Source organism: Pavona decussata, unplaced genomic scaffold (genome assembly GCF_977016875.1).
Source record: "Pavona decussata unplaced genomic scaffold, jaPavDecu1.1 SCAFFOLD_254, whole genome shotgun sequence".
In the NCBI taxonomy this organism is placed as follows: domain Eukaryota; kingdom Metazoa; phylum Cnidaria; class Anthozoa; order Scleractinia; family Agariciidae; genus Pavona; species Pavona decussata.
Window position 1 is genome coordinate 2,755,001 of NW_028145657.1, and position 26,500 is coordinate 2,781,500.

The 26,500-nt window shown below is 38.8% G+C and overlaps 2 protein-coding genes across 3 annotated transcripts in view; both read left to right on the forward strand.

The window, feature by feature from the left end:
* Positions 1 to 2,183, forward strand: part of LOC146456586 (microfibrillar-associated protein 1-like) — a 16,579-nt gene extending 14,396 nt beyond the window's left edge. The window contains exons 17-18 of the mRNA XM_085093082.1: positions 128 to 193; positions 1,356 to 2,183. Coding sequence (XP_084949208.1) covers positions 128 to 193; positions 1,356 to 1,463 — 174 coding nt within the window. The 3' untranslated portion in view covers positions 1,464 to 2,183. The remainder of the gene's footprint in view (positions 1 to 127; positions 194 to 1,355) is intronic.
* Positions 2,184 to 5,874: 3,691 nt separating this feature from the next.
* LOC146456587 (gamma-aminobutyric acid type B receptor subunit 2-like) overlaps positions 5,875 to 26,500 on the forward strand; it is a 29,507-nt gene continuing 8,881 nt past the window's right edge. The window contains exons 1-8 of one of the 2 annotated variants that reach the window (XR_014858811.1): positions 5,875 to 6,073; positions 14,688 to 15,130; positions 18,767 to 18,904; positions 19,206 to 19,379; positions 19,873 to 19,980; positions 23,749 to 23,814; positions 24,418 to 24,621; positions 25,893 to 26,111. Coding sequence is in view for 1 of the 2 variants with exons in the window: in XM_085093061.1 (XP_084949187.1) it covers positions 14,690 to 15,130; positions 18,767 to 18,904; positions 19,206 to 19,379; positions 19,873 to 19,980; positions 23,749 to 23,814; positions 24,418 to 24,621; positions 25,893 to 26,111 (1,350 nt within the window). In the remaining variant the exon portion in view is untranslated. The remainder of the gene's footprint in view (positions 6,074 to 14,687; positions 15,131 to 18,766; positions 18,905 to 19,205; positions 19,380 to 19,872; positions 19,981 to 23,748; positions 23,815 to 24,417; positions 24,622 to 25,892; positions 26,112 to 26,500) is intronic. The other variant, XM_085093061.1, reaches the window with a different exon arrangement.

Consider the following 26,500-nt stretch of genomic DNA (forward strand, 5'->3'; position numbering starts at 1 on the left):
CGCAGTTTTTACACATGATTCAAACATTTTCCCTTGTAAAAAGTTGTCGTATTTTCTTATTTATCATCAGTATTTGTTATTCGTTAGTTAACTGAATTTGTCAGTTATGATACCGTTTCTCTCTTAGGTCAAAAACTTTGGTCGATCAGGGAGAACAAAATACACTCATCTTGTGGATCAAGACACAACCCAGGTATGTGATCTGAAATCAAAGCTCGGGTGAATTTGTATGGTTTGCGCAGAGTCATTCCTACAACGCAGGCCTCCCAAGCTCCATCGGGAATCTCAGAGTCGAGTTTGCCCAAGCTCTCGATGTAAGAAATACTGCACAGGCATGACTTTTGTCTCTTGAAGATCGTCTACGATGTCACAAAATTCGAATTATGGGGATTGCATGGTAATGCAACCGTTTGGAAATGAGGGTCTCTTCTGAACAAATTTGTCTTACCCCGTTGCTATGTTGCAGTACAGTAAAAACCCGCATATAAAAACTCCTGATTAACAGCACCAGGCTGAAATGCTTCTTATATAATGGATGTCTATTGAGAAATCAGGTTGGACGTGTTCTTAATCACGGGTTAAAACAATTATTTCTGTATATGGTAAATCTACTTAAAATTTGTTAACGAGCAAGCTGAAAACCTCGGTTAACTTTCAATCTCGGATTAGTGGTAATCGTTTTTCGAACAGCCGGGCCCTGGACTTCTATTTACTTGTCAGGTCTTTTGGGGGCTTGCTTTCAGGAACGGCTTCTTGGAAAGAATTTTGTGTTTCAAAATTGGTTGGATTTGACAATAAAAACAGTTAGCAATCTACGGGGTTATACTCGGAAAGGCTCATTAGCACGGCCCAGTTGGTCAAAGCCCGATTAAGCTACATGTAATCCCAGGTTAACGTGAACTTTGATTCGAGTTTAATTACTGAACAAATAAGATGGATCAAAAAGATTTTCGTCCTGCAGTTTTGATTGACCTTTCTTTACGTTTGCATGGGCACTTTAAAAAACACTTTTATTTAACGAAATGAAAACCTCGGTGAACGTTTAAACGGGAATTAGCGTTAATCTGCTCCCGAACAGCCAAATCCAGAAGGATTGTAAGGTCGGAGATTTATTTTTTCGTTCTCAATGGGCGGAGGGGTGGGGGATGCTTCTATTTGGAATTTGACTGTACCCCCCTGTTTTCAAATTGGAGGCAATAATCACAGGAAGTGGAGTCTTTAAGCGAGATATTTGCAGTCAAGAACTTACTTGGAATAGAAACTCGTCCGAACCAAGGTTACATCAACAAATGGAAGAATATTTCCTTCCTTTTTCTAATTTGTAACCGTAACTATGCTTTGTTTTATTTGCTCAGATGGATTCGGCGTGGACACAGGACAACACACTAGCCATGAAGTTTCACACTGTACGCGCTGGTGGAAGCAAACAGACCTTCCAAAGACCAACCAAACGAAGAAAATAGTTTCCTGGTGTACCTTAATTATCTTTAATCCTTTATCGGCTTCCGAGGAATCTGCTAACTCCAAAGTTGCCAACAGATCGCATTTCTTTTGTTAAATATTAAACATAAACATCACCAAGTCGACAGCTTTCATTGGAATGGTCCTACGTCAGAGGTTCATTTACATGACTAACGTTTGCGTCCAAGGACTTCCGGTTTATTGATATAATTATTTTGTGCTACGTGACTCACAATTGTCGCCTCTGGTAGTTTGTTTGGTCAGTGTTGGACATCTTAATAATCCTAATATGCAGCAGCCTTTGCGATCTTCAATCGATGGTCAGTGTCATGATACAGGAGACACTCCGCGTGCGGACTCCATTCAGCACAAAGTTATGTTTGTGAACGTTACCAATGAAAGTTTGCACGCAGTCGTGGACCAACGTTGACTATTTTTATTTTCGTTTCTCATAATTGTTGTAAATCTACCCCTGAGAACCTCAAACCTCAAACTTCTTCTGAGAAGAGTCTCGAGCGAGATGGAAAACGGGCATACCTCGTGACAAATATATATATCGCGCGCGCGCGTGTATTTCCTCCCGCGAGACGATCTGTCACGGAAAGCTGAGCTGTTGCGGATGTACTAAGAATTCCTGACTGCATTGGAATCAGCTATGATTTGGGTTTCTCAGTTTTATGTAGTTTTTGTACATATGAAAAATAAAAGACATTCCTTCCTAACTGCTTACTGTGCTTTGTCGTGGAATTATGAATACACAGGAATGCAATGATCCGATCGCTGGGGAAATGTGTAACATCAAATGCCGTATTTCCTGGTCTTCCTACAAGAATCGAAGCATATTGAGTTTCTCTCTTTAATGAGTTAGGTCAATGCTAGTTCGAGCGAATATCGTTTGACCTTGAAAATTATTCTGGTACACGGGAATAAATCCAAACTACATTCTAACTGGAAAATTGCCGCTCCGACGTTCATAAAAGGACTGGGCACTAGTTTACTCATTGTTCAAATTGCGTCATATGAAGAAATGAGCCCTATCAGCAGAAGTACCTAATTTTCCCAATTTTTGAAAGCTTTCTACATGGTTGCAATCTAACAGCTGAACCTCCAACTTAGTTAACTGGCTAATTTTAACGTGATCTTTCTTGTAATTCCAATTTCTGATTTTAGAAACTCGTCCCCAGTATCCATTTGAACTTCGGAGCGGGCAATAGCAATATGATTGTTTTAGTGAAAAGGAAAAGCGTACTCGGCTCAGTTTTGGTTGGTTTCGATCGATATTTCTGTTTTACGTCAGCTTTTTTTAGCAATCCGATTGGCTAGTCGAGCCATGTTTGTGCCATATTTGGGTGTTACTGTGTCGTATCCTTTAGCGGAAAACGATCGATGCCTTGTTTTGATCTTTTTAGCTAGTTGTGATAAAACGAATCATGAACATCATTTCAAGGTTGAACGAAAATCGCTCTATTAACGAACACCCGGGGGAAGTTTATTTGCTCGATTATAAGCGCCCCTTTACAATTTCCTCTATTTGCTAAGCTTACGCATGTGAAATTGAGTTGTCGAAATTCTACTGGCTGCCGGTCTCGTATTACAAATCTTCAGTAAAAGCTCTTGATTTCTGTTTGTAACAGAATGAGTCAAGATCTGCAACAAACACTATGTTCCTTGAAGATCTGGTGGTCAAGACACCTCGCTCAGCCACGAAGCCAAATTCCCCCAAAGCCCCTTTTTTATTGCTGGAGAAACGTCGTATCAAGTGGATTAAAAAATTCGTTTTTAATTTGGAGAAGTGTCAGTTGGTATATACTGTCATCATAGACCTCGCTTTTTTGCTTTGATGCCAGTACAAACAGACAACAAATACGGTCGTAATTTTGACATTCATAAAAGGTTTGGGGTCTCCTGGGTTTGACGAGATCATTTTAAAACACCGGCTCATCATTTAGTCTAGCAAACATTGCTTTTTTGGTGAAAATGTCAATATTGACTCAAACGAGAATAAGAATTTCCAAGACAATAAGGAAAATCGTGGGGAATTGTCAAGGGAAGACCCACCGGAAAATGACGGACAGCCGGGTATCTTGCAATTGCCCTGAACAAGGAACTCACAAGCGAACCCATTTTTTTCGATTAATTGCCCTTTTTTGAAAACAAGCACATTCACATCAATAATAAAATAATTTTTCATTACTTTTCTGTCCTGAGTTTCATAAACTGACATTTTTTATTAAATGTAGTTCCTTGACAAGATCTGTGATCTACTACACAATAAATCTGAAACTGAATTGATCACAAACGGAGGTTTTCTATTTGAAAATAAATGAAGATCGAGCCATGGAAAAACACTTGGCTATTACGCATACCCAGGAATCTTAGAGGACTTGCATACGAAAACGCGCAAACCTGGTTTTATTACCTCGCAACTTCAAAAGAATTGCTACTTCATGGACTAAATAGAAAGTTTTAGACCTTTTTCAAGAAACATCTTATATGTTGATGAATATGTGAACGGTAGACAATCGACGAGCAAAATAAGTTTTCAAATCCTTCCCACGATGCGATTTTTAAGAGCTTGACGATAATTTCCACTAAAACGTACTTAAACAAATGCAAGGATTTGCAGCACAGTCTGATATAGATTCGCACCGGGACCCCCCAACCCCAAACGCCCCAGGTGGAGATATGTTATGGGAAGAGACGAACCCGGAGGCGGAAAGGAGCGAGAGCTCAGGCACGAAAGTGAGCCATCGCTGCGGGGAGGCGGGTGGGGCGACAACCTGAGATATTGTGTCCGTTTTAACGAAGAGGGGAATAAACAGGATAAAACAGGCCTATTTATACTAAACTTGTAAATATTATGTGCAACCGGTTCCCTAGCCTCCCACGCAGACGTTCTTAGGGGTTCGTCACGAGGAACGCGTGACGAACCCCTAAGAACGTCTGCGTGGGAGGCTACCGGTTCCCCTGAGGATCCACAGATCTATGCACGGGAATTTGAATAAACAGGTCTCATAGGAATAGGGGGCGTTTGTGCTTAGCGGCCCCTATAGTACTTGGCTAATCACCTCCGAGTTAGCCAATCAGCGCGCACGAAAAACACGATTCACTTGTGGGGTATATCTAAAACTATTTATTTAATCTTTCATCCAAAGTTCTAGCATATTATTCATATTCAGAACTACCTGTGTCGTTGTTTTTGTTGAACGAGTTCCAACATATTACATATTATTGCCGGACATATTCCGGATAATCCATAATCGGAATACCTCGAAATATTATTATTTTACTTTGGCCATTTGGATAATTTCGTCACCGGAAAACGGATACAACATAGATTTTTCAGTGAATTATTATTCAGTGAATTCCTTTTTCAGAAGACAGATTATGTCCCCCAAAACAAAATAAAAAACGTTCTTAGGCTAACCGTTATCTTGTGTCAAAAACCTTAAGAGTCCCTCTGAAAAATAAAAAAAGGCAAAAAACACAGCCAATTTACCAAAACATTCTATTTTTCTGCCATACCAATGCTGGAAGATGTTTAGGCAAAAGGTGGATTTCCACTGTCGCTTAAATTTTGCTTGCCGTACAGACGCAAATTTATCTGGCTTTACGTACGTAGACAAAGCCGGTACGTGGGTAAACGTACGCTTGAACGACGCTCAACTTTTTACGTTTACACAAACCGTTCATACGTCGTTTCTTTTTTTTTTTGTTTACGTACGTAAAGCCGGCTAAATATGCGTCTGTATGCACGTAAAATTTACACGACAGTGGAAATCCACCTAAACTAAGATGAAAGGTAAACATGAATCAATTTCCTTTGCGTCACTGCCATCCGTAGGCCAGCCTGCAGTGACATTAGTCATTAATATTCATTTAAACACAACAAATAAAGCACGCGTTCCTAAGTCAGGGGTCCTGCCGGATGGGCCTATAAATGAAAACCATGACAACTCCAAGAACAATATACGTCAACTTTGCCTGCAATTTCAGTTTATGGACAATTTTTCGACTTAAGAGCGAGAACCTGCTTTTAAGTGACAGTAGTCTTTGGTAGCCTGACAGTAATTCGAAATTGGTCTCAGTAGTTACGTTTTTATACTGGGTACAACAACATTTTTTCTGCAACAGCTGCAAAACTCGTACACGTAGTCTTCAGTGAACAATCGTCTTTTTTTTTTTTTTTTTCGTCTTGGGTCTTGCACAGGCCTGTAAAAAGACTACAAGATTGTGACAATTCCAAGAACTACGTCACCATTGCCAACAATTAGAACGTATGGGCAATTTTTCAACAGCGAGAACCTGCTATAAAGTGACAATAATCTTTGACAGCCTGACAGTAATTCTTAATTTGTCTGCGACAGCTGCAGAACTCATCCACGTAGTCCGCTACAGCGTACCAACTATTTTAAATATCCGTGCGTAATTTCTTCCGCTCTAGAAGCAGCCAAAGCAGATGAGCCAGCTTTACCAGCAAAATAAATCATTTCTAAAACAACCTTATGTAAGTCGAGACGACTGCTATCGGTCTTTTAACAACGACGAAAATTTTGACATCGATTTCTGCAGGATCAGCCCAAGTTGTTTATTCTCGTTTCAGAGTACGAAGGTAAGACATTAGGGAGATTAAGCAACGACGACGGTAATGACAACAATAACGCCGAAAAACGATAGGTTTAATGAGCAAAAACAATCGCTCTGGCATGTTCGTTTTACATTTTGGTACAGTTCTTTGCCGTCCTCTGCAAAACAACAACGTGAAATGACCACATTTAAGGTTTTGTGGAGAACGTGAACGCACGACGGTGAAATTTTCATTTCCTTTCTTAACTTGTACGCCACTCCTACCAATTTGGTTCCTGGATAGTTAGCCATTTTTGTAAACGTTGAGGGAGTTGAAATAATCGCGAGGTAGCACAAACGAAATTAGGATATATTTTCGGGTGATGTTTTCGTTGCCGTTTCCGTCGTCGTTGCTTAAGCTCCCGATTGATCAAGAGATACCTTTTTCAATACAGCTGGTAAAATCTTTTGTTTGAACCACGCCGAGAGCCTAATTGCCTTTGTTCTTTGAGAAGGCAAATTTTTCGCGGTGAACAAGGTATTCTAAGTCGTTGTATACAGTAGTTTGTGTTAAGCTTTACGGACCCCTTTACGGTCAAACAAGGTTTCAAAGACACAGATGTAAGTGGAAGTTTCTCCTTTTTCGTGATGTTATGTTAATTTCTAGCTCACGTTGTATTTGTATGTTTCTCCTTTTTTTTTCCCGTTACCGCGTTGTCTGGATCGCTGACAGTATGTTTAAGGTGAAATCAAGCGAAGCCAAAGGAAACAGAGAATACGAAAGGCGTGTAAACATATCGAGATCGACATATAAAATCGGTCATTTTAAGTTCCTTGTGGGTAAGCAACAGTTATCGTTTTCAAAGAGTTTCTGCAATTTTTTTGTATTTCTACTGTCGCGTGAATTTTACGTGCGTATAGGTTTTAATACCTCTTAACCAATGGTTAGCGCTAATCATGCTTCGAGAAACTCAGCCCAGGCTATAAAGGACTTTACGTGCTTTCATATGTAACCAATGCGGATCACGAAAGTGATTAAAGTAGTATAGGAGTTGGCGCAATTGGCGCATTTTCTCGATCATTTTAAACCAAAAAAAATTACGATTAGTTAATTGAAAAAATAATCGAAAAATGCGCCGGAAAAACAATCAAAAATGCGTTGAAAATAAAGTAAAAAATGCGCTGTTGAAAAAAGTAAAATTGTACTAATCGATAACAAAAAAGGTATATATAGTTTGCTGTTAATAAACAAACTATATTATAAAATGCATTTATTGGGTGACCTCACATGAACAGGAAGTCGATGTTGTAACACATTAGGGAAAGTCCATGCCATTTTTTAATCAATCACAAATTGGCTTACGCGTCTTGCATTTAATTAATATAACTCCTGTCGAATCCAAGGAAGACATGTAAATGACTTAAGAACAGAGTTTCCGACGCATTGGAAATTAAATGAGACACGTTCTCAAACAAGAACAGGTTTACAGGCTTCGTAAACTGATTCAGGCTACATTTATGACGGTAAGCGTAAGTGGTGCGACCATTTTCGTCGAAGCAAGACAATGACACTTTGTTTGTAGTCAACTCTATTCAGCCATGAAAATCTTATCGTATTTTTTCACCCATGCATCAATAAGAGGGCTATTATCAAGTATAAGATCGTCATAGTGTTGTATTTTACTACAGAATTCTTGAGAATTAAAATCACCAGATCTCAAAATGTCTTTTACTACTTGGGCGGGGCCCAAGGTATAAAATAGGATTTCTTCGTAAGTCCCAAATGGCCAATAGCAATCTCGTTCCCAGAGGCTGCGTTCCTTTTGGTCAGCACCAAGGAAGCAAGACCTCTGGGCTAATCAATGTCAAAATCCAGCAAATCGAAATCTGATTGGATATTACATTTTACCGCAAGTGCCTTTGAATAGGAGGTTTCAAAACAAGAAATGAAATAGACTGTCAAAGACATCGAAGCAAAAACCGCCATAGAATCGAAATGCAACTAAATTTTCATACGCTTTTTTTTTCTTGCAGTAAGTAGGCACGAAAAAGATCACAAGTCAAATCACATGACTAAACGGAATAGGCGCGAAAACCTTTGCGATATGTTGCAGCGTTTGACAAAGCTGAATGACAGTATGACACTTGCGACGGTCGAGGTTAGCGAAGGACCTGACAATTTTCGGGAAAAAATCCTCTAATTATCGACTCTGAAATGTGGTTCATAGTCAATGCTGGCCGTTTAAAATCATTCTTAACATTGTCTAAAGCGGATAAGAGTTTAACAGCCTTTCTCGTGCTGTTGAAGGAACTGAAAGAAGCAAACTTGCAATCCATTCGCACCGCGGAGTCTGCGAGTTGATCTGACTGGAGCGGAATTTATTGAAGATTACTTTGTTGAATAGGAACAGATATTCTTTCAGCAGCCCAGCAGAAACAGAATTGAACTTGAACAAGGAAAACCAACGGCCTTTGTTACCACTGCGTAAAAGCGGAGTATTCAAGAATGCGAGGCCCAAAACGTGGTTCAGAAAGCTGATGGACAGAAAGACAAAAATATTAACGCTTGGAATTATAGCGATCGTTGTCGCTCTTTACACAACAGTTCATTTGTGAGCTTTGTAAGTTTGCAGCTTATAGGACTGATAAACCACATCGAGTGCAGGTAAAATATTTTTTTTCAGGGTGAGTTTCTTAAGCTTACACTGCGTGTGTGAATTGAAAAAAATTGCCGATCTTTCTAATAAGCTTAGATTTTCAAGTTGCTGGTTATTTCGGTTGAACGTTTACAGAGTTGTGTCTTGTTATTAAATGTACTTCTGCCATTTTATTGTATTTATTCTGGGATCATGGTATCTGGGTAAGCAAAAGTTGATCTTGTGAAACCTATCGTTTGTAAATTTCACGGCGGAAAATATTAAGCTTACGTTTGTAAACATTTGTTGGTATTTGTCGTCGACGGCAATCAGGTTGGGAACGATATCTTGCTGAAGTTTATCGAATGTTGTTTGAAAATCTTTACCATGTTTTAGTTAATTAGGTTGAAACTTATATAACCTCCGACCAGGCTCTATTTTCTTTTCACTATTAACTTTACCGTTGTGTCATGAGAAAACTTGGCTATCTGATACTGCGTGGGCTGCGTATATTCACCCCCATTTCAAAGTTTTAAAAACTACATTTTACAAGCGAAAACAAGCTTAATTTAATTCCAAATGAGTATAGTACAACAAATGGTTTCTAATCGCCATAGCCTATATATGTTTTTTACCCCTGCCTATGGAAAATGTTTGGTTTTCTTAAACGACCTGAAAATGTGCAAAATTAATTTGTCGCGGTTGAGAGAGGCAAATCCCTGACAAACCCAGATTTTACGCAGCCTTTGTTTTGATTGTTTTGTTTTCAAGGAAGTCTCACATGAATGACAATCACTGGCAAACGGGATGGATGGAGGTTGTCGCCTTTTTCACTCGTTTTCTTGGCCTTTGATGCTCTTTACCAGAGGATGTCTTCCTCTCGGTCAGCAGTATCCCCCTTTAAACCGGAAGCAGGATCCTTGCTTCCGGTTTCTGATTAGCCCAGAGCTCGTGGACGTGTGGCCACCGCTGGCCTAAAACGCGCGCGGGCTCTGGGGACGAGATTGGGCCAATAGGGGTCTACTGCGCGAGTGCGCGTGCGCTGAGTGCGGGTTCGACTGGGATTGTCTGTCGATGGATCGCGAACGTGACAAAGTTTAAGTTGTCGTTCTGTTAAATGGTATGGGTGCATAGTAATATTCACAAACTTCCCAGCTACATGTAATATTTTTGATATGCAAGAAAGTGTTTCCGAATGGCGGTGTTAATTTTATGGAAGTAGAGGATGATTTCAGTCGTTGCGAAATGTGGTGTGTCAAGAGCTTCTGGGTGCTGTGTGATTCAACCAAGTTATCGGTGGACGAAATTAAAAAAATCTACAGTGTTGTCTAGCTGGGTGACATGCTAAATTCGGCAATGTGAGCAGTAAGTTGCGACTTGAAACCGTAAGGGGAAAAATTTAATGCCTTTGTTTTGGTGGCAGAGATGAATGACCACATGATTATGTTTATACTTCATTTTCCGCTCGCTGTTTTCAGTTTCTCAGACGTGAATCTCACGTTTGCCCTCTAAAAACAGCGAGCGAGCACGTAGCAGTCAAATATGGAATGAACGGGACGCCTTTGCTTGTTTTTGGTGAATTGAAGCTGGTTATACCGCAGTGAGGGATACTTATAACACAAAGCGTTGAAGTAAGTTGAAAAAACGTATGAATTTGTGAGACAAAATGCGATCGAAGCGTGATTTCTGGAGTGATAACGACCAAGACACTCTTTGTTTATTTACCTTGTGGTTTGAAATGGCATCTCACTGGTGATTAAATGATGGTTTTTGCGTTGCCGTTTTGCTGAAAAGGCGCGACTGAGTTTAAGTGACAAATGTCGTCTAATACGCTCATTCCACATACAAATACACACGTCGGTCACGGTAGACCCACACTGAAAGATGTTGAGCGTCTTCGGGACGGGTCGGTGCCCGAACTCAAAGAAAAAGAAAGAGATATTTTTTAAATGATATCAAATGGACAAACGGACAGATTGTCAACAAAGCAAAATGGAAAGCAGTTGCTTCACTTTCTTACCTCTTGTGGTAAATGGGGTGATTTTTCTGATTGTTTTAAGTTATTAATTTATACTCGTTTTTTATGTATAATCGTGTAGTTTGGCACGTTTCACATGTTCAATGTTCGCGATTGTGCATCATCAGCAAAATCTGTTGTAATTGTGTTTGATGATCGTAGTGATGTGTCAGGGAAAACTATGAAGGTTACTATACCTAGTCTACCAAAGGAAAATGATGTTCCAGTTGAAATAAACGTAACTGAATTGAGACCTCCTCAAGGGAATTTTTTTTTTGGCAAAAATAATCGTGTTGGATTTCACAGGTGTGCGTTTCGACGCGATCGTGCGCCCAGATCGTGTACGTTACCAGTGAAAAAGCTGAACCATCTGTCACAGAAAGCCCAGGAAATAATTAGGGTATTTCGGTGGAGAGGTATTCGCACAAATCTCCCTTGTTTCATTTAAAAGATGCCCATATGTTTGAAACGCGTAACGGCAGTGATCAACTTTTTTCTCTACATCCTTATGCTTCATATATGATTGAATTAATACGGAAACAGCTGATATAGCCTCCAAACTGACTCCTGATGTAGCTACTGTTGAAGTGATACCTTTCGTGGCAAATATTACTCTTAAAATATCACCAGATCTAGACAGCTTCCATTTTCTTAATCTTTTGAATGCTGCCTCATAGCACCATTGTTTTATATGGTATGATGTGTAATAAGCTTATTTGCTATATTAGTAAGCTTGTTAGCAACACCATCAAAATCATCGGTCATCATTGCTACGCTTCCATCCTTTTTAAAATAATCCGATGTGCTTATGTGGTATTTTAGCTATCTCGCAATCAACATAAGACTTATCCGCTTTGGTATTCAAATTATTGTTGATTATTGCTACAGCAGTGTCCACTTGATGTTTGTTAACCGCTTCATCTCTATTTGTAGCTTCAGCAAGATTCTCAATCTTTTTGTCATTCATTTTAAGGGCAGTCTCCATTGGAAATGATTCTTTACACGATAAAAATATGTCTCCAGTTGCTGCTCTATATTAAACTTACAGCTTTGTTTGTATTACCTTGTGTTGGATGTGGTTGAGATTGAAGAATGAGATCACCAGTCATTGTATCTCCCAACCTTTCAACAAACATGTCATCCTGTGCTATTCTTTGTTTTGCTAATTCACTATTAACATAACTTTTATTTACAGCATCATTATCATCTGCTGGATTTGCCACTTCAATATCGATCTTTGAATATCTTTTTACCGTCGATCGTTTGGTCAACAGGGGAGACCACTATTTCACTTTTTCCCCGACCGTCATAACCATCATAGTTTGTTTATATTCGGGATGTATAAATACACGTTGTTATATGACTGATTTTCAGTCATGATTATGTACCTGTTGATGAATATATAACTGCTTTGTTATTTGTAACATAGCCGGGTCTTGCAGAATCTAATAATTGAATTTGACTCTTTGTCACCACGTCATTGCGTCCTGTACCTTGTTTCACGTTGACCAGTTTTTTGCTTTGTATATCATAATCACCATCATCTGTTAATTTGTTAATGCCTTAAAGCCTGTTAATGCCAGGGCCACCCTTATCACCTTGGCTGTCGATAAAAGCCGGAACCTGGAACATTCCGGAACATCCCGGAACATGAAAAAAAATAAATAAATAAATAAAAATAATAATAATAATAATAATAATAATAATAATAATAATAATAATAATAAAAAATTAAGAAAAAATATTAAATTGAATAAAAATAAAGGAAAAATGAAAAAAAAAGTGTGTGCATATTTATATAAAATGAAATTACATTATATCCGAAAGAAATTCATATAAGAAGAAGTACGGTGGGACGGTAAGATAAATGGGGTGTTGTACCTGACCACACTGAATGAAGGCGCAATTTGGGTTATGAGGAACTTAGGGAGCCACCCACTTAAACTTAAATGATTGAAATGAAATGTTGACTTAAAGACGACGTTTGTATACAGAGTGAAATTTCGCAATATATATTATCAGGAAAGTTCTTCATCAGAATAGATGTTTTAAAGTGTTTAACAATCCTTAAAGCTTAATATCTCCGAGTCAGCGCTTTTACATATAAATTAATTCCTAGTACGGAATACCTTCGCAATGAAAAACGACCCTCGCGGTGAATTGAAAAGAAGATATTTAAACTTTCCATGCATGGCGCACATAATAACAACGTCTTCTATAAATTTGTGACTAACAAGAGTAAGTCTTGTTTAAATTTAATAGCGCTTTTGACCGCGGAAGCCTTTTTAGTGAGAAGTAGTGTATAGATTTTGACCACTTTTGGCTGAATAGCGTAAGGCTGGTCTGGAATTGGATATAATTTTCACGAGTAAAATGGAGTTGGAAGGCCTAACGAACTAACGAAGTCCTACTCACATGTTTGACATATTCATATCGGAACCAATTTACCTTCTTGTATGTTTGTAGTGGACGTATACAAAACACGGACCCGGGTCCATGGACCACCCATGTGGACTCGGTCCATGGACCACCTCGTGGACCCGGTCCATGGACCACCCCTGATGACTGGGTCCATGGACCCAGCCCCTGTCGAACCACCAACACTGCTCTTCGCGAGCACCTTTTACAACATCATAAACGAAACCAACCTTTTATCTTGTTCCTACTTCATGTGGTAGCACGTGTTTGTTTATTCTCCTCTAGGCTTCGTTTTATCCGTATTTCTAGACTGCACATGTAAAGTTTAGTTTAGTTTCGACAACGTATGACTCCAAAAGAATAGCAATGGTCTTCTGAATTCTGCATCCCGGAATAAAAATACTTGGGACTTGGCCCAGTCTTTCTCGTTCTGCTTGCGCCCGGACGATTTGTTTAAAAAAGTGTCATGAAGAACGAAATCTGCCTCATCAGTACTCACCAGAAATCAGACTCTACGATTGCAAAGAAAACAAAATATGGATTGCGTATAAAACTCAATGGTGATAAAAGCATAAAATCTCAATTACATAGAAAGTAGAAGGTGAATTACATAGTGAACGCCATATTTAATCTGTATTTTATACCCAGCCCGCAGTCCATCCTTTATTATATTGACAGAAAATATGCCTTCGAAAGTTTATTAGCGGTGATCCATGGACCGGGTCCACAATTAAGGTAAGGTGGTCCATGGACCCAGTCCACAGGGGTGGTCCATGGACCGGGTCCGCGAGGTGGTTCATGGACCGGGTCCACATGGGTGGTCCATGGACCTGGGTCCATGTTTTGTATACGTCCGTTTGTAACGGGTTAACATGATCATTTGGAGAATTTAGATGGTATGCAATCGACAAGAAGGTCGTGTCTGAATAGGTTAGGAAAAATCACATAATTTGGTCTGAAATTCGGCAAGAGTTTCAAGAAGTGTGCTACCCCCGATGGCAAGATGCTGGTGTAGCCATTATTATCATTTGTCAGTAAAAAGACCCCTGACTGTCTCTGTGTCTTAACCACAAGCGAACTGTCATTTACGGCTAAAGAAAATACGCTACTTTAGCTGGTTTGGAGCTACAAAACCCTTTTCCATTTTACCGACACTGATTGGTTTTGAAACAGGGATTTCGCGCAAAATGAAAGGAGAAAATACGATGGAGAAACGCCTGAGGGTGTTTTGTGCTCATTCGCGTATTCCAGCCGAGCTGGAACTGATCCATTTCTGGCGCAGCGGACGATAGGAAAGTACTTGCGCCTTCATTCCGTATGGTCAGTTACAACACCCCATTTATCCTACTGTCCCACCTACTCCGTACTTCTTCTTATATGAATTTCTTTCGGATACAATGTAATTTCTTTTTCTATAAATATACACACACTTTTTTTTCCTTTATTTTTATTTTATTTCATTTTTTTGATTTCGTGTTCCAGGATGTTCCGGGATGTTCCGGAATGTTCCATGTTCCTGGTTTTATCGACGGCCGTTGTTTTGGTCAATCTTTGCTTGACAAGCTTGCATTCGTTTTCTTCTCTTTCAGAGATGACGGGCAAAGATTCTACAAGGGTTTTTCTTGGTGTTATATGCTTTGCGGTGTTGTTCCAAACGACATGTTGTCTCTTAGATTTGAATACACAGTTCTGCTGTGTAAAATTATCTAACTCAAGTAATTTCAGCTGCTGGAATACCACTTTAGAAGAAAACAACGCAAAAAATACGTTGACATACGATAACTGTACACAAAATATGGGCGATAAATTATGTTTTAATGTGACGCAGGCAGTGTCCTGTCAAAATGATTCCAATGGAAGCGTTATGAAGGAAGAAAAAAAGGAAATTCACATTGGAGCGTTTGTTCCTTTCCTAAAGTTAGACAAATATGGATATTTTACGGCGATGAAAATGGCCATCGACATAATTAACAACAGAAGTGATATTTTGAATAATTACACCCTGGTGCTGGACTCTGAGGATACGATTTGGGTAAGTACAACATTTATTTCTTTGTTTCACTTAAACAAAATTCCGTGGAGGCGTTCAGTTTTCTTCGAATTACTTTTCCACTAAATTTTCATATCTAAGACATGACTGGCGCTCAAGTTCCCGATCTAAGTTCAATTCAGGGTGACTGAATTAAATCTATCACCATCGTTTTGAATGATTCATAACCACAGATCTTTTTGGAAACGTAACATTAATTAACTTTGGTTTGAATTTTACAATTTTGAAAAACTGTATCACCAAGTGAACATATTTTATGACTCCTCCAGGAGATATTCCTAAGTTTTTTTTTTGTTTTTTTTTTTCATCATAACATTCGTTAACCCTTAGAAACTCAAGTATTTCTAGACATATTATCAAAATTGGTTTCTGTAGTGAAAATAATTTATATCTTGCTTTAACCTCGAATAATAAAAAATTTGGCGACACAGTCAAAATGTAGATGAATATCTGTAACAAAGTCCCTCTTTCTCTTTCGTGCTAAACACGAAACTATTGCGACCTAGATTGGAAAGTATTTTCAAGAGATCGCTAAAAAAATTTGATCAAACAGCATTTCTGGACGAACTCAGTAGAGTGCCTTTCTGTGCTGCCTATGTCTTCGAAGATCCGGATGATGTATATTGGTGCTGGGAGAAACTCTTCAACCAAGTGCTTGACGATCACGCCCCTATTAGGAAAGTAAATATGCGCCAATCAATTGGATCCAAATTTATAACCACAGAAATTCGACACGCTATGAGAAAGCGTGATCGTTTTAAAAAAACTTTTCATAAAACTAGACACCAGACTGATTGGGAAAACTATCGTCAGGCTAGGAACAGAGTTGTCAGCATGAGGAGAAAAGCGGTACAAGAACACTTTAGAAAAGTCTGCGAAGATAGAGGCGGTAATCAAAGAAAATTTTGGAGCACTATCAAACCTTATTTGAATTCACGCAAGAGTACAAATGACAGTCGTATTGTTCTCAAAGACAATGATATGATTATCAGGGACCCTCAAGAGGTGGCAGAAACTCTGAACAATTTCTTTACAAGCGCCGCACGCGAAGAAACCGGTCAAGCGAAACCAACTCCGAATTATAGTCACATTGCTGACCTTTCTCGCATACAACAAAACTTACCGGCTAAACCTCCATTGTCCTTAAAGAAAACAAATTCCACCGAAGTAAAAGAGGCTATGATGAAGATCAAAACAAACAAAGCAACGGGCTGCGATCAAATTCCACCAATAGCAATTAAAGCATCTGCTGAAGTTCTATGCCACCCTTTCAGCGAACTTTTTAATTACATCCTAAACAAATCCAGGATACCTCAACAATGGAAACTCGGAGAAGTTACACCTGTCTTCAAGAAAGATTGCTCTTTGACTAAATCCAATTACAGACCGATCACTATCTTGCCTTCATTGTCAAAAGTTTTTGAAACGCTAGTTCATACAAGAATTAGCCCCTACTTTGAAGATATATTTCACAAACACGTATTCGCATATAGGAAACATCACGGAACGGATACTGCTTTACTTAGCCTCACAGAACAGTGGAGAAAGGAATTGGACCAACATAATATCATTGGAATCGTGTCGATGGATCTTTCCAAGGCATTCGATACCTTGCCACACGAACTGCTGGTGGCCAAGCTCAAGTCCTATGGAGCTGACGGCAAAACTACCGATCTAGTTCATGACTACCTTGCAAATCGGCGTCAGCGGGTCAGATTAGGAGATCAGTTTTCAAACTGGGAAGAAATCTCAGTGGGGGTCCCACAAGGCAGCGTACTGGGCCCACTATTTTTCAATATATTCATGAACGATCTTGTCTACGCTGTCAAACAGAGCAGACTATCTGCGTACGCAGACGACACGCAAATATTTTTCGCCGCCAGTACACCAGAGAAAGTTGAAGAAGTGATTAATGCAGATCTTGCCCATGTCGATCAATGGTATGAGCAAAACGGCATGAGGAGAAACACTTCCAAGTACCAAGCAATAGTAATGAGAAAGACCCAGGTTAGGCCCCAGTTCCATTGCGAAGACATTGCTATTCCAATTACTGAAGATCTTGAAATGCTCGGAGTTACAGTAGATGACAAAATGAAATTTGAGAAGCACATAGGCAAAATATGCCGAAAAGTCTCCCAGCAGATTGCTGTACTTAAGCGAATGAAAAAGATTCTTCCATTCGAAACAAGAAAGTGTCTTTACCTCGCATTTATCATCCCTCATTTTAACTACTGCTCAGAGACATGGCATTTCAGCAACAAAAGTGCCATTGCTAAGCTAGAAAAAGTTAATGAGCGTGCCCTCCGTTTTGTCTTTAACGAAAAACAAAGGCCCTACTCCGAACTACTCAACAAAATAGGTTTACCATCACTTGAGAATCAACCAAATAGTTTGCACAGTTTTTAATGCAATTAATAATGAACATGCACCAAAAAGCATAAAAGAACTGATCGGTCTTAGAAATAATAAATACAATCTAAGAGGAAGTGACATTTTAAAGCGACCAAAGGCCAGCACTACAACTTATGGCCTTAAATCGTGGAGGTTTACGGCACCAAAACTCTGGAACTCATTACCTGACTCAAGCAGAACAGTGACTACTTACAAGGCTTTTAAAAACAGTATCAGAACACTAGATCTGGCAGGTCTACTATGATCGAGTGAGCTTTTCACACAATACGAATTATTGTAGTTTTTTATATCCATTTATTTCTTTATTGTAAATTTTTGTTTTACGTATGATGATTAATTTGTATTAGAAATTTAAATTTTACCTAGTATGCCATTTGATGTTTTTTAATTTGTATTAGTTATTTTAATCTTTTAGTGTGAAATACCTGTAAACTAGCTGGTGAGCGTAGCTTGCTGGTCTCACAAAAGCTAAGCGTATTTTTACAATAAACTGCTATCTATCTATCTATCTATCTATCTATCTATCTATCTATCTATCTATCTATCTATCTATCTATCTATCTATCTATCTATCTATCTTTCAAACAACAAGTCATTGTACTTCGTGTAAGCTGGGGCCAGGCGTCCCATGCAGGCTCCTCCCTGTTTACACAGCCCTATGTATACAAAACTGAAGATACCTTGAGGTTGAGTGCCACGTACAAGAGTGAAATGTTCTGTTCTGTTCCAGTGGCGAGATCGTGAATTTTGCAAGACTTACAGCTGTTTTAAGATCTGGATAAGTCAGATCATTTCCAAACTCGATAATAATTCATGAAGAGAAAACAATGGAAATCACTACCGTGAAGGAGGTTTGGAAATGTGATCTTAATTATCATAAAATTTTGTGAGCTTTTGCTTCGAATTTCTCCAAGAATTATTAATAGTTTAAGAAGCTATATCAAACACTCGAAAGAGTGTTTCCTCCTATTTCCAAACATGAAAGTTGGTTAAAAAAAATCTCGGCTGCGCCTCATTTTTTCCAACCTACTTCTCGGTGTTTGGAAATCGGAGGAAACACTCTTCCTCGTGTTTGATCTATTACTTCAAAATCTCCTAATTTGCTAATTATGAACAATGACCCTTCCCGTTAAAAATATGATAAATAAACAACGCGAAAAATACTGAAGATTTCACCTGTTAAATAAAAACCTCCGTTTTTCTTAGGCCAGTGGAGCACACGCTATCAAAGCATTTTTCAAACTTCTCAACAAAAAACATAAACCTGTGATGCTGCTTGGACCTTCCAACACCGAAGCTTTGGAACCAATAGCAGAGGCTGCTCCGCAGTGGAGACTGGTTCAGGTTTGAATGTTAATCAAGTTATTAATTAAGTAACTTGTTAGCCATTTAGTGCCACGCGTTCTTCAACGACCCATAGGGGAAGTGGTTAAACTGAACGGCAACAGCGTAACGTCCTGAAGTGTCTACATAAGAGCACTCGAGAGTCTGAGTTGACAAAAAGGCGGATTGTTTTCCCAAAACTAACTCAGAGTGTGTTTTTGGAGATTCGGCCGGTTCCCACGCCATTTCACTTATTCCAGTCATCATTCAAAAAACATGACTGTACTGATGCACCAACAAATGTCTTTTTTTTCTTACTCAGGTTTCTTATGCGTCAGGATCGCCTAAATTTGAAAGCAAGCTAGTCTATCCTAACACATATCGCGCCTCTCCGTCTTCCACATCATACAGTAAAGCAAAGGCTGCCTTCATTAAGTATTATGGTTGGAACAGAGTGGCTATACTACATCAGTACGACCCAGAATTCTTTTCTCCGGTAAAGTATTAATTGTTCTCGTTTGTAATTTTTTTCCTCTTGGAAAGCTTAATTTAGAATACCACAAAGCGTATGGAAAGAAGAACTTTCAATTTTTTAAAATATAAATCCTCTTTTCTCCATTCTTTCATCAGGAAATCTCCCACATTCTTACAACGGTAGCCATCCTACACACAATTTTACGATTTTTTAAATTTCATAAGCAACTTTAAAAAGTTGCTTGTGATTTAAGACTAACAGTATTTGTAATAATTATGTTGATCTTCCTTATTCCTCTCAATCTCTTTTACGATTCATCAAAACATCATCTTTAGCGTCCTGTTAGATGTTAGGTTTAATAAGCACAGATTTTGGCGATCTCGCTCACTATGAAGAGTTGCGGACTAAATTGCTTGAACTGCGTAAACTGCAAGAGTGTCTTATCAGGATATTACTGAACACCACGAAATCAGTAGTTCAAGAAAAGTAAAATCGCTCATGTTTCTTTTCACAGATGGTGGCTAAGCTGAGAATCGAACTGTTGAAGAATAATGTCAGTATTATTGCAGTTGAGGGTTTCGAAGAACGCGGTGATGTCAGTTTTCAAATGGAAAGACTCAAGGTAATAGGGATAATTAGGTAGACAACTGAAGACATCTTTTAAAAATATCTCACTAGTTTGATGGCTTTTGATTCAATCAGAATGATCAGGCTGATAATAAACATGATTAAAAACTGGATCATAATGAAATTCTAGGGATTTGATTGGCTTAGCGGCCATGGTATGTGAGCCATTATACCATGGCTAAGAAATAGCGCCAATTAAATTGTTTTCTGGTTGTTCTCGAAAAGCAAAATCAGCAAGATGTAGCAATGTACTGATTGTTTCTAATAAAAGAATTATTTCACTCACGCTTGTTGGATATGAGATGATTATCGCCAACTCGGCATCACGCGCGCGCCTCGTCATCTCTTATAATCCATCAAATATTTTCGCTCGCGCGCGATTGGTCTAAACGCCTCACGTGACCGAATATACCCCAGCTAAAACTGGGGAATATCCGAGGATATTCCCCAAGTGATATTCCCCAGTTTCAAAAACTTCAAGGAGCGTCAAGTTTGCAATTAAAATGAATGTCAAGATGGGGAACGGTTTGCTTTTGTGACAGAAGAAGAGATAAACCTGCTGATCGATAAACCAGTACCAGAAAACAACATACGCTCTAAACGTTTTTGACGGTAAGCTGTTCGTAAACGAAATGTTGAAATACTCAAGCTCGTATTTGCGACATTTTCTCTTGGTTTGAACTCTGTTTAACAGTCCTTGAATTAAAAATGTGGTAAAACTGAAAAGTATGAAAGGCGAAAAGTTTTAGCCCATCTCATTTAAGAGTATTTATGGTTTTCTTTCAGTCTGGCGAAATGAAAAAGCCATCAACAAGCTATTAAACGAGTTTAATTAATAAGCTCGAAGCTCGCTCACACGACGGCAAATACTACAGTTGTAATTCAATGAGAGCAATTCGTGCTGGCCTGGATATAAGGAATTTAAATAACGAAAACACAAATTTCAGTACCATTACTGACAGAGTTCAAGCCAGTAAATGATGCTATCAATGCTCACCTGGTCGAGATCGCTCGCGAACATAAAATCTCGTCCACGAAACAGAAACCAGCCATGATACCCCGAGATGTCGAAATTCTCTACGAAGAGAAGCAGCTTGTCCTACTCTCGAGCAACAAGTTTAATCCTCAGTGATTGTGAACGATTTCGTTGCTGGCTCCATTCAATGTCAAGTTAGCAAAGAAAGCGCTTTGATGGAATCCAGCAAAAACAACCGGTGGCGTCGTATTCGTCTGCAGGTTCAGCTTCGATTTCTTCACAGGTCGTTTTCGGCTAGCAAATTCCGCAATTGTATTTTCGATATAAAGTGCTGCTCCAATTGAACACGAGATAAAGGAAGAGAACGACAAAGCGCCGGCTGTTTCGTTGACGGCAGTTTACACTTTTTACGGAATGCGATACTTTACAGTTTTTCGCTTTCAGTGATCTCGAGAGGTAGTTAGATTCCCTGTAACCTTATCTGCCACTTGTATCTTGCTTTTGTCTTTCACGGAATTAAACAAGTTTACTTTCCTCTCAAATGTTTTACCTTTTCCTCAAACAAACGCTTTCGACCTGAAGCGAAATCTTACGTGGAGATTTTGGAAGCCAACTGACAAACTTTGACGTGATTGACATATGACAGAATGGCAGATCCTGCCGATTCCCGCGAGATTCCCGCATGTTGCGAAAAATATTGCTCTGTAAAACGCAGACCGGATGGCGGCGGATGGCGGATGGCGGATGATAAAATGCGGATGACAAAATGCGGATAATAAAATGCGGATGGAAAAATGCGGATGACAAAAAAAATTAAAATAATAAATAAATAAATAAATAAATAAACAATTTCTTACGCCCAATTTCTTTTAGAAAATTATGTAAAAATTACGCGAAAATTAAGTACTGATTCATGCCGAAAGACTTACGCTATGGCTTGACCGTTTGTTATATGTTATGAAGTTGCACTAGGAAATAGCCGGAACAAATTTTTCTAACCGCTTTGCTTGACTTGAGGCGAGGGTACATCTGAAAGCAGTTTTTCGCCGCTTAAAATCGATTTAACGGAAATATCTCGCTCGCTTTTCAAGCAATACAGTCAAGAACCTTTAGCTCATTAAATCAATGTTTGATTAGTTAAGATTTGATGTAGTTTATAAATGAACTAACCGGCAAATCAAGTAAGTTATTTTGCTTACGATATACTGTCTACGTGCGGGTCTAGGGGTAAGCTAAGCCTTCAGTGGCCGTGTAAAACAATGATAATAAGATTTACCTCGACAGAAGCCGGAAGACATTGGTCAGAGCTACAACTAAAATGCTACTATCGCAATTTTGTGACATGCATTACAGTCAACCCAGGTCACGCGTGAACAGTATTTCCAAGAATGAAATGAACATTCGAATTTCTCTTTGTAATGTCCGACGTGTGAATGGAATGTTGGACATTTCTCTGGAAATCGTTCCGAAAAAGACGCATTAACTGAAAAAAAGATTCAAAATACTTGGGAAACAATTGTCATTCTTGAAATATTTAATTAAAATGACATGTAAGTTTCAAAACTCCGTTCAAATTTCAAAAATATCGCTCACGCGTGACATGGGTTGACTGTAAAACGCAAAAGCTATAAATAATCCCTACCATCGTGGGTTGGACCAGCATTTTCACCATACATGTACAGTGAACACAAAAAAGGTTAACAAAAATTGCCTGACTTTAAAAAAAGGTTGAAGATCGATTGAGTTTAATCAATTCATTAACTTAACTCACCTCTTCCAAACAAAAGTTGGCTGGCCCAAATCCGCATCGCCTTCCGACAACTCAGACAACGGTTAACCCAGGTGCGCGGTTCATTCACTCGAGCTATTACTTACGCTATTAAACAAGCCTTTCTACGTACAGGTGCCGTGCACGTACAAACGCTCGGTGCAAAATTGACAACTATTTAGGGTAGGGTGGTGTGTCGATCAAGTACTGTAGTGGTAGTAGTGTAGTTTTCTTTGTTAAATGTTAGTTACTAATAAAGATGGGGGAAAAAAGGACTGTAGTTGTGATGTTAAGTTGAAAAGTATGGATCCCGGGATCAAAAAGTACTTCTTCTTCGATGAAAGTGCTTTCTTTTTTTCGGATCCGACGATACATAGAGAAAAAATGTGGGAAATTTGTGATTAATTAATTAATTAATCAATCAATTTAATTATTATTTTAATTTTTTTGTCATCTGCATTTTATTATCCGCATTTTATCATCCGCCGTCCGCCATCCGCCATCCGCCATCCGCCATCCGCCGCCATCCGGTCTGCGTTTTACAGAGACCCAAAAATATTTGAAGGATAATAAACACAATAGCCTCCATTTGACTTAAAAAATATGCTCAGATATTTGTCCTTGGACATTATCTGCTCCTCGAAGCTCACAGTTTTCCTTCAGCTTCGCTCTCGGAAAACTGTTCGCTTCTCGGAACAGATAATGTCCGCGGACAAATATCTGAGCATATTTTCGCACCAAATGGAGGCTATTGTTTATTTATACAACGCGTGCTCATGTAATAATTGTTTATATATGTATTACACGTCATATGACATTTGACTAACGGACTGACCGACCGGCGGAGTGGACAACGCTGGCTGGCTGAATGCTTCACTCGCTCTTCACCGACTGTCTGATTTAAAACAGCTAAAGAACATAAGATAGAGTATTCTGTCTTTCTGGCCCTATCCTTCCCATTTTCTTAGCCAATGTCTATTTAGTATCACCAATGCTGTTTTTTTTTCTGTTATAATTAGTCCCTGGATGCTAGGATTATAATTGGTGAGTTCAGTTACATTGGAGCAAGAAAGGTGTTTTGCGAGGTTAGTAAAACGGCTGTGTAAAAGGTATCAAACTGTTTTAGCATCCCTTATATTGTCGCAAGATATAGAGCTCCAAAAAATTGGCCTTTCCAAACAATATAATATCATCACCTTCATTGTACAGCCTTTGTCTCCATTCGGTCTTTTAAATCAGTGTTATTTGATTGTTTAACTGACAGTGACTACTCTGTCTTTAGACCTTTTAAACACAAACTGTTTTAGTGTCATTACCTCTTGAGGTAATATCAAACATGGGGAGAGCGCCTTCAGAGGTCCTGCGCCTTGCCAATCCCATGCTGCCGGTGATTGAGTTTGGCCTTCTCTCTACTGAAAGTAGTAGCGCATGGCCTCCCATTCATTTGAAGTATCGTTTCTCCTATTACCAACAACAACAAAGAGTTTGATTTCTTTTAACAGACTGACCCCTACGATTTTGTATTTCAGATGTCGACCTAACACAACTCTTGTTATTTACCATTTTGTATTTTAGCCTCTTAATGCTCCTTATCACTGTTTCTAGACCCATTAACACCCAGAGCACTGCGTATTACTCTAACCATGGCTTTTTTCCTATTTCCATTTGTATTTGATTTGGTAATGTAGGCTTTCAAAAAGAAGATGTATGGATCGAATTATGCCTGGATAATATCTGGCCTTTTTAGTCCAAAGAAAATGTTCGCTGATGACCCTAAGCTAAAGAATTTCATAGATTGTTCAAGTAACGATCTAAAACAAGCAGCTGATCGGTATATCTCCACGGTCAAACTGGATCTGCGTCAGGACAACAACGAAACCATTTCTGGAATGGTAAGTTCACAGATAAAATTAAGTAGTTTTAGCAGGCATTCACTGTGATACATTGAAAAATTGAAAGCGCATCTGCCCGGCTTAGTTGTCGCTACCGTTTGGCTGATAGTCAACGGTCGCATGATGGAAGGAAACTAAAATTTCTTTCGATTATTATTGTAAGTATAAGGTAACTAAAATTGTTTTCTTATTTAGATCGTTGTGTTTTCTACTATTTCTACTGGTTGCGTGTATCTTCCTACAAATCACCTCGCAACAGAGTTACATTGCACAGTGCGGCGTTAAATTAAGCATATTGTTTATTTACTTAAGCATTCAACTTGCCATGTTCTACTACCGCGCAACGACTTTCTATGTATCTAATAACGCAAGATTATACTTTTGATTGGCTGTCAACCTGTTACAAAGGCAGAAACAATCATGGAAGAACAATGCTTGATGTTGACAAAGCTATTATCAGGCCAAAGCGAAATCGAATTAGTGGAATTGCAGTATGAAATTTTGTTATGTAACAGAATGCGCACAGTAATGCAACATCAGGACTCAACTTAGAGAAATATCGTCCGTATTAGTTAATGCCTTTGAGTTCAGCGTGTCCTTTTCTCCGATTTCCCTCCCATATAACATTAGTTAACCTAATCTTTCACGGAGACTGATTCCCAGTGATATCAAATAAATTTGCCCAATAATTTAAGTATCAGTCAGCTCTCCTGTGTTGATACAGATTGATCTGTTGGGGATGCTTTAGCTGAAAATTTCTAAAACTTTCTGCAACTTAAAAGTTGTGGAAAGTTTCAGGAAACAGAAGTTTATTCCCCGAATTTACTAATTTTTGTTGGTTGTAAGAAAATGCATGCAGGCTGGCCTTTTTTTTTTTTTTTTGCATTTTAACGACATATTTGGCCCTTCGAAAACGAAAGGAATCAATCAGTTTTCCAATGGTACCAGATTTTGAGCTGACATTTTGCCGAAGAAGTCGCTTTGTTGTACCATATATAAAACCTTTACTTTACGTTCGCAGTTTAGTGCAGTGGTTCAGGGTTACTGGGTTGCAGACTTCAAAATTTCGGCTCGCTAATTAGAAAGCTCTGAGACAAGCAATTTAGTCTCCAGAGCTTTATGAGATCATTTGAAGGCTTTCAGAAACCAAACTTAAGTTGGAGAATGGTGATACCACAGAGAAATATTGAATGCTTAACACCGAAACGAAATTTATCGGAATGACCCCAAATAAATCGGAATGAGCTGTGACGTTCTTCATGTTTCCGCAGACGTCTGGGAAATTTTGGAAGCAGATGCGCAAACTAAACAACCAAACACGTCTTACTAAGGATTCTGCGTACGCCTTTGATGCAACATGGATAATTGCCGTGGCATTGAATGCTTTCTTGGATAATGAAACGAAATACGAGATACTTCTTAACCCCACAGCGGCAGACGTTTTACCAATCAGAGGAGAAGTACAGAAAGTAAACTTCCAAGGAATAACTGTAAGTGGTAGCATTTTTCTTTGGTCGTATAGTGAGTTTTTAAACACAACGGATTGGGTTTAATCATTACGATAAAAACGACTAGAACTAAATGAGACTAGTTATTTTATATAGCACCGGAAAAAGAGTAAAAATGACGGATAAATTCACTTCATATGTCCATAAATGCACCTAACCCTGAAATTGGGTACTTAATATAAAACAGACCTTTTTGTCGTTTTCATATGACTTCATGTTTGACAGAATTGTTTGTGTTTTAGTAAGAATTTAGGGTAGGGGACACCTTGTGATGTCTATCATACAGTTCATGCATTCATTAGCTTACATTTCAGGTGGTGAACTGATTCATCAGTGGGCATGAACTTCATATTGATTTCGACATATCTGAA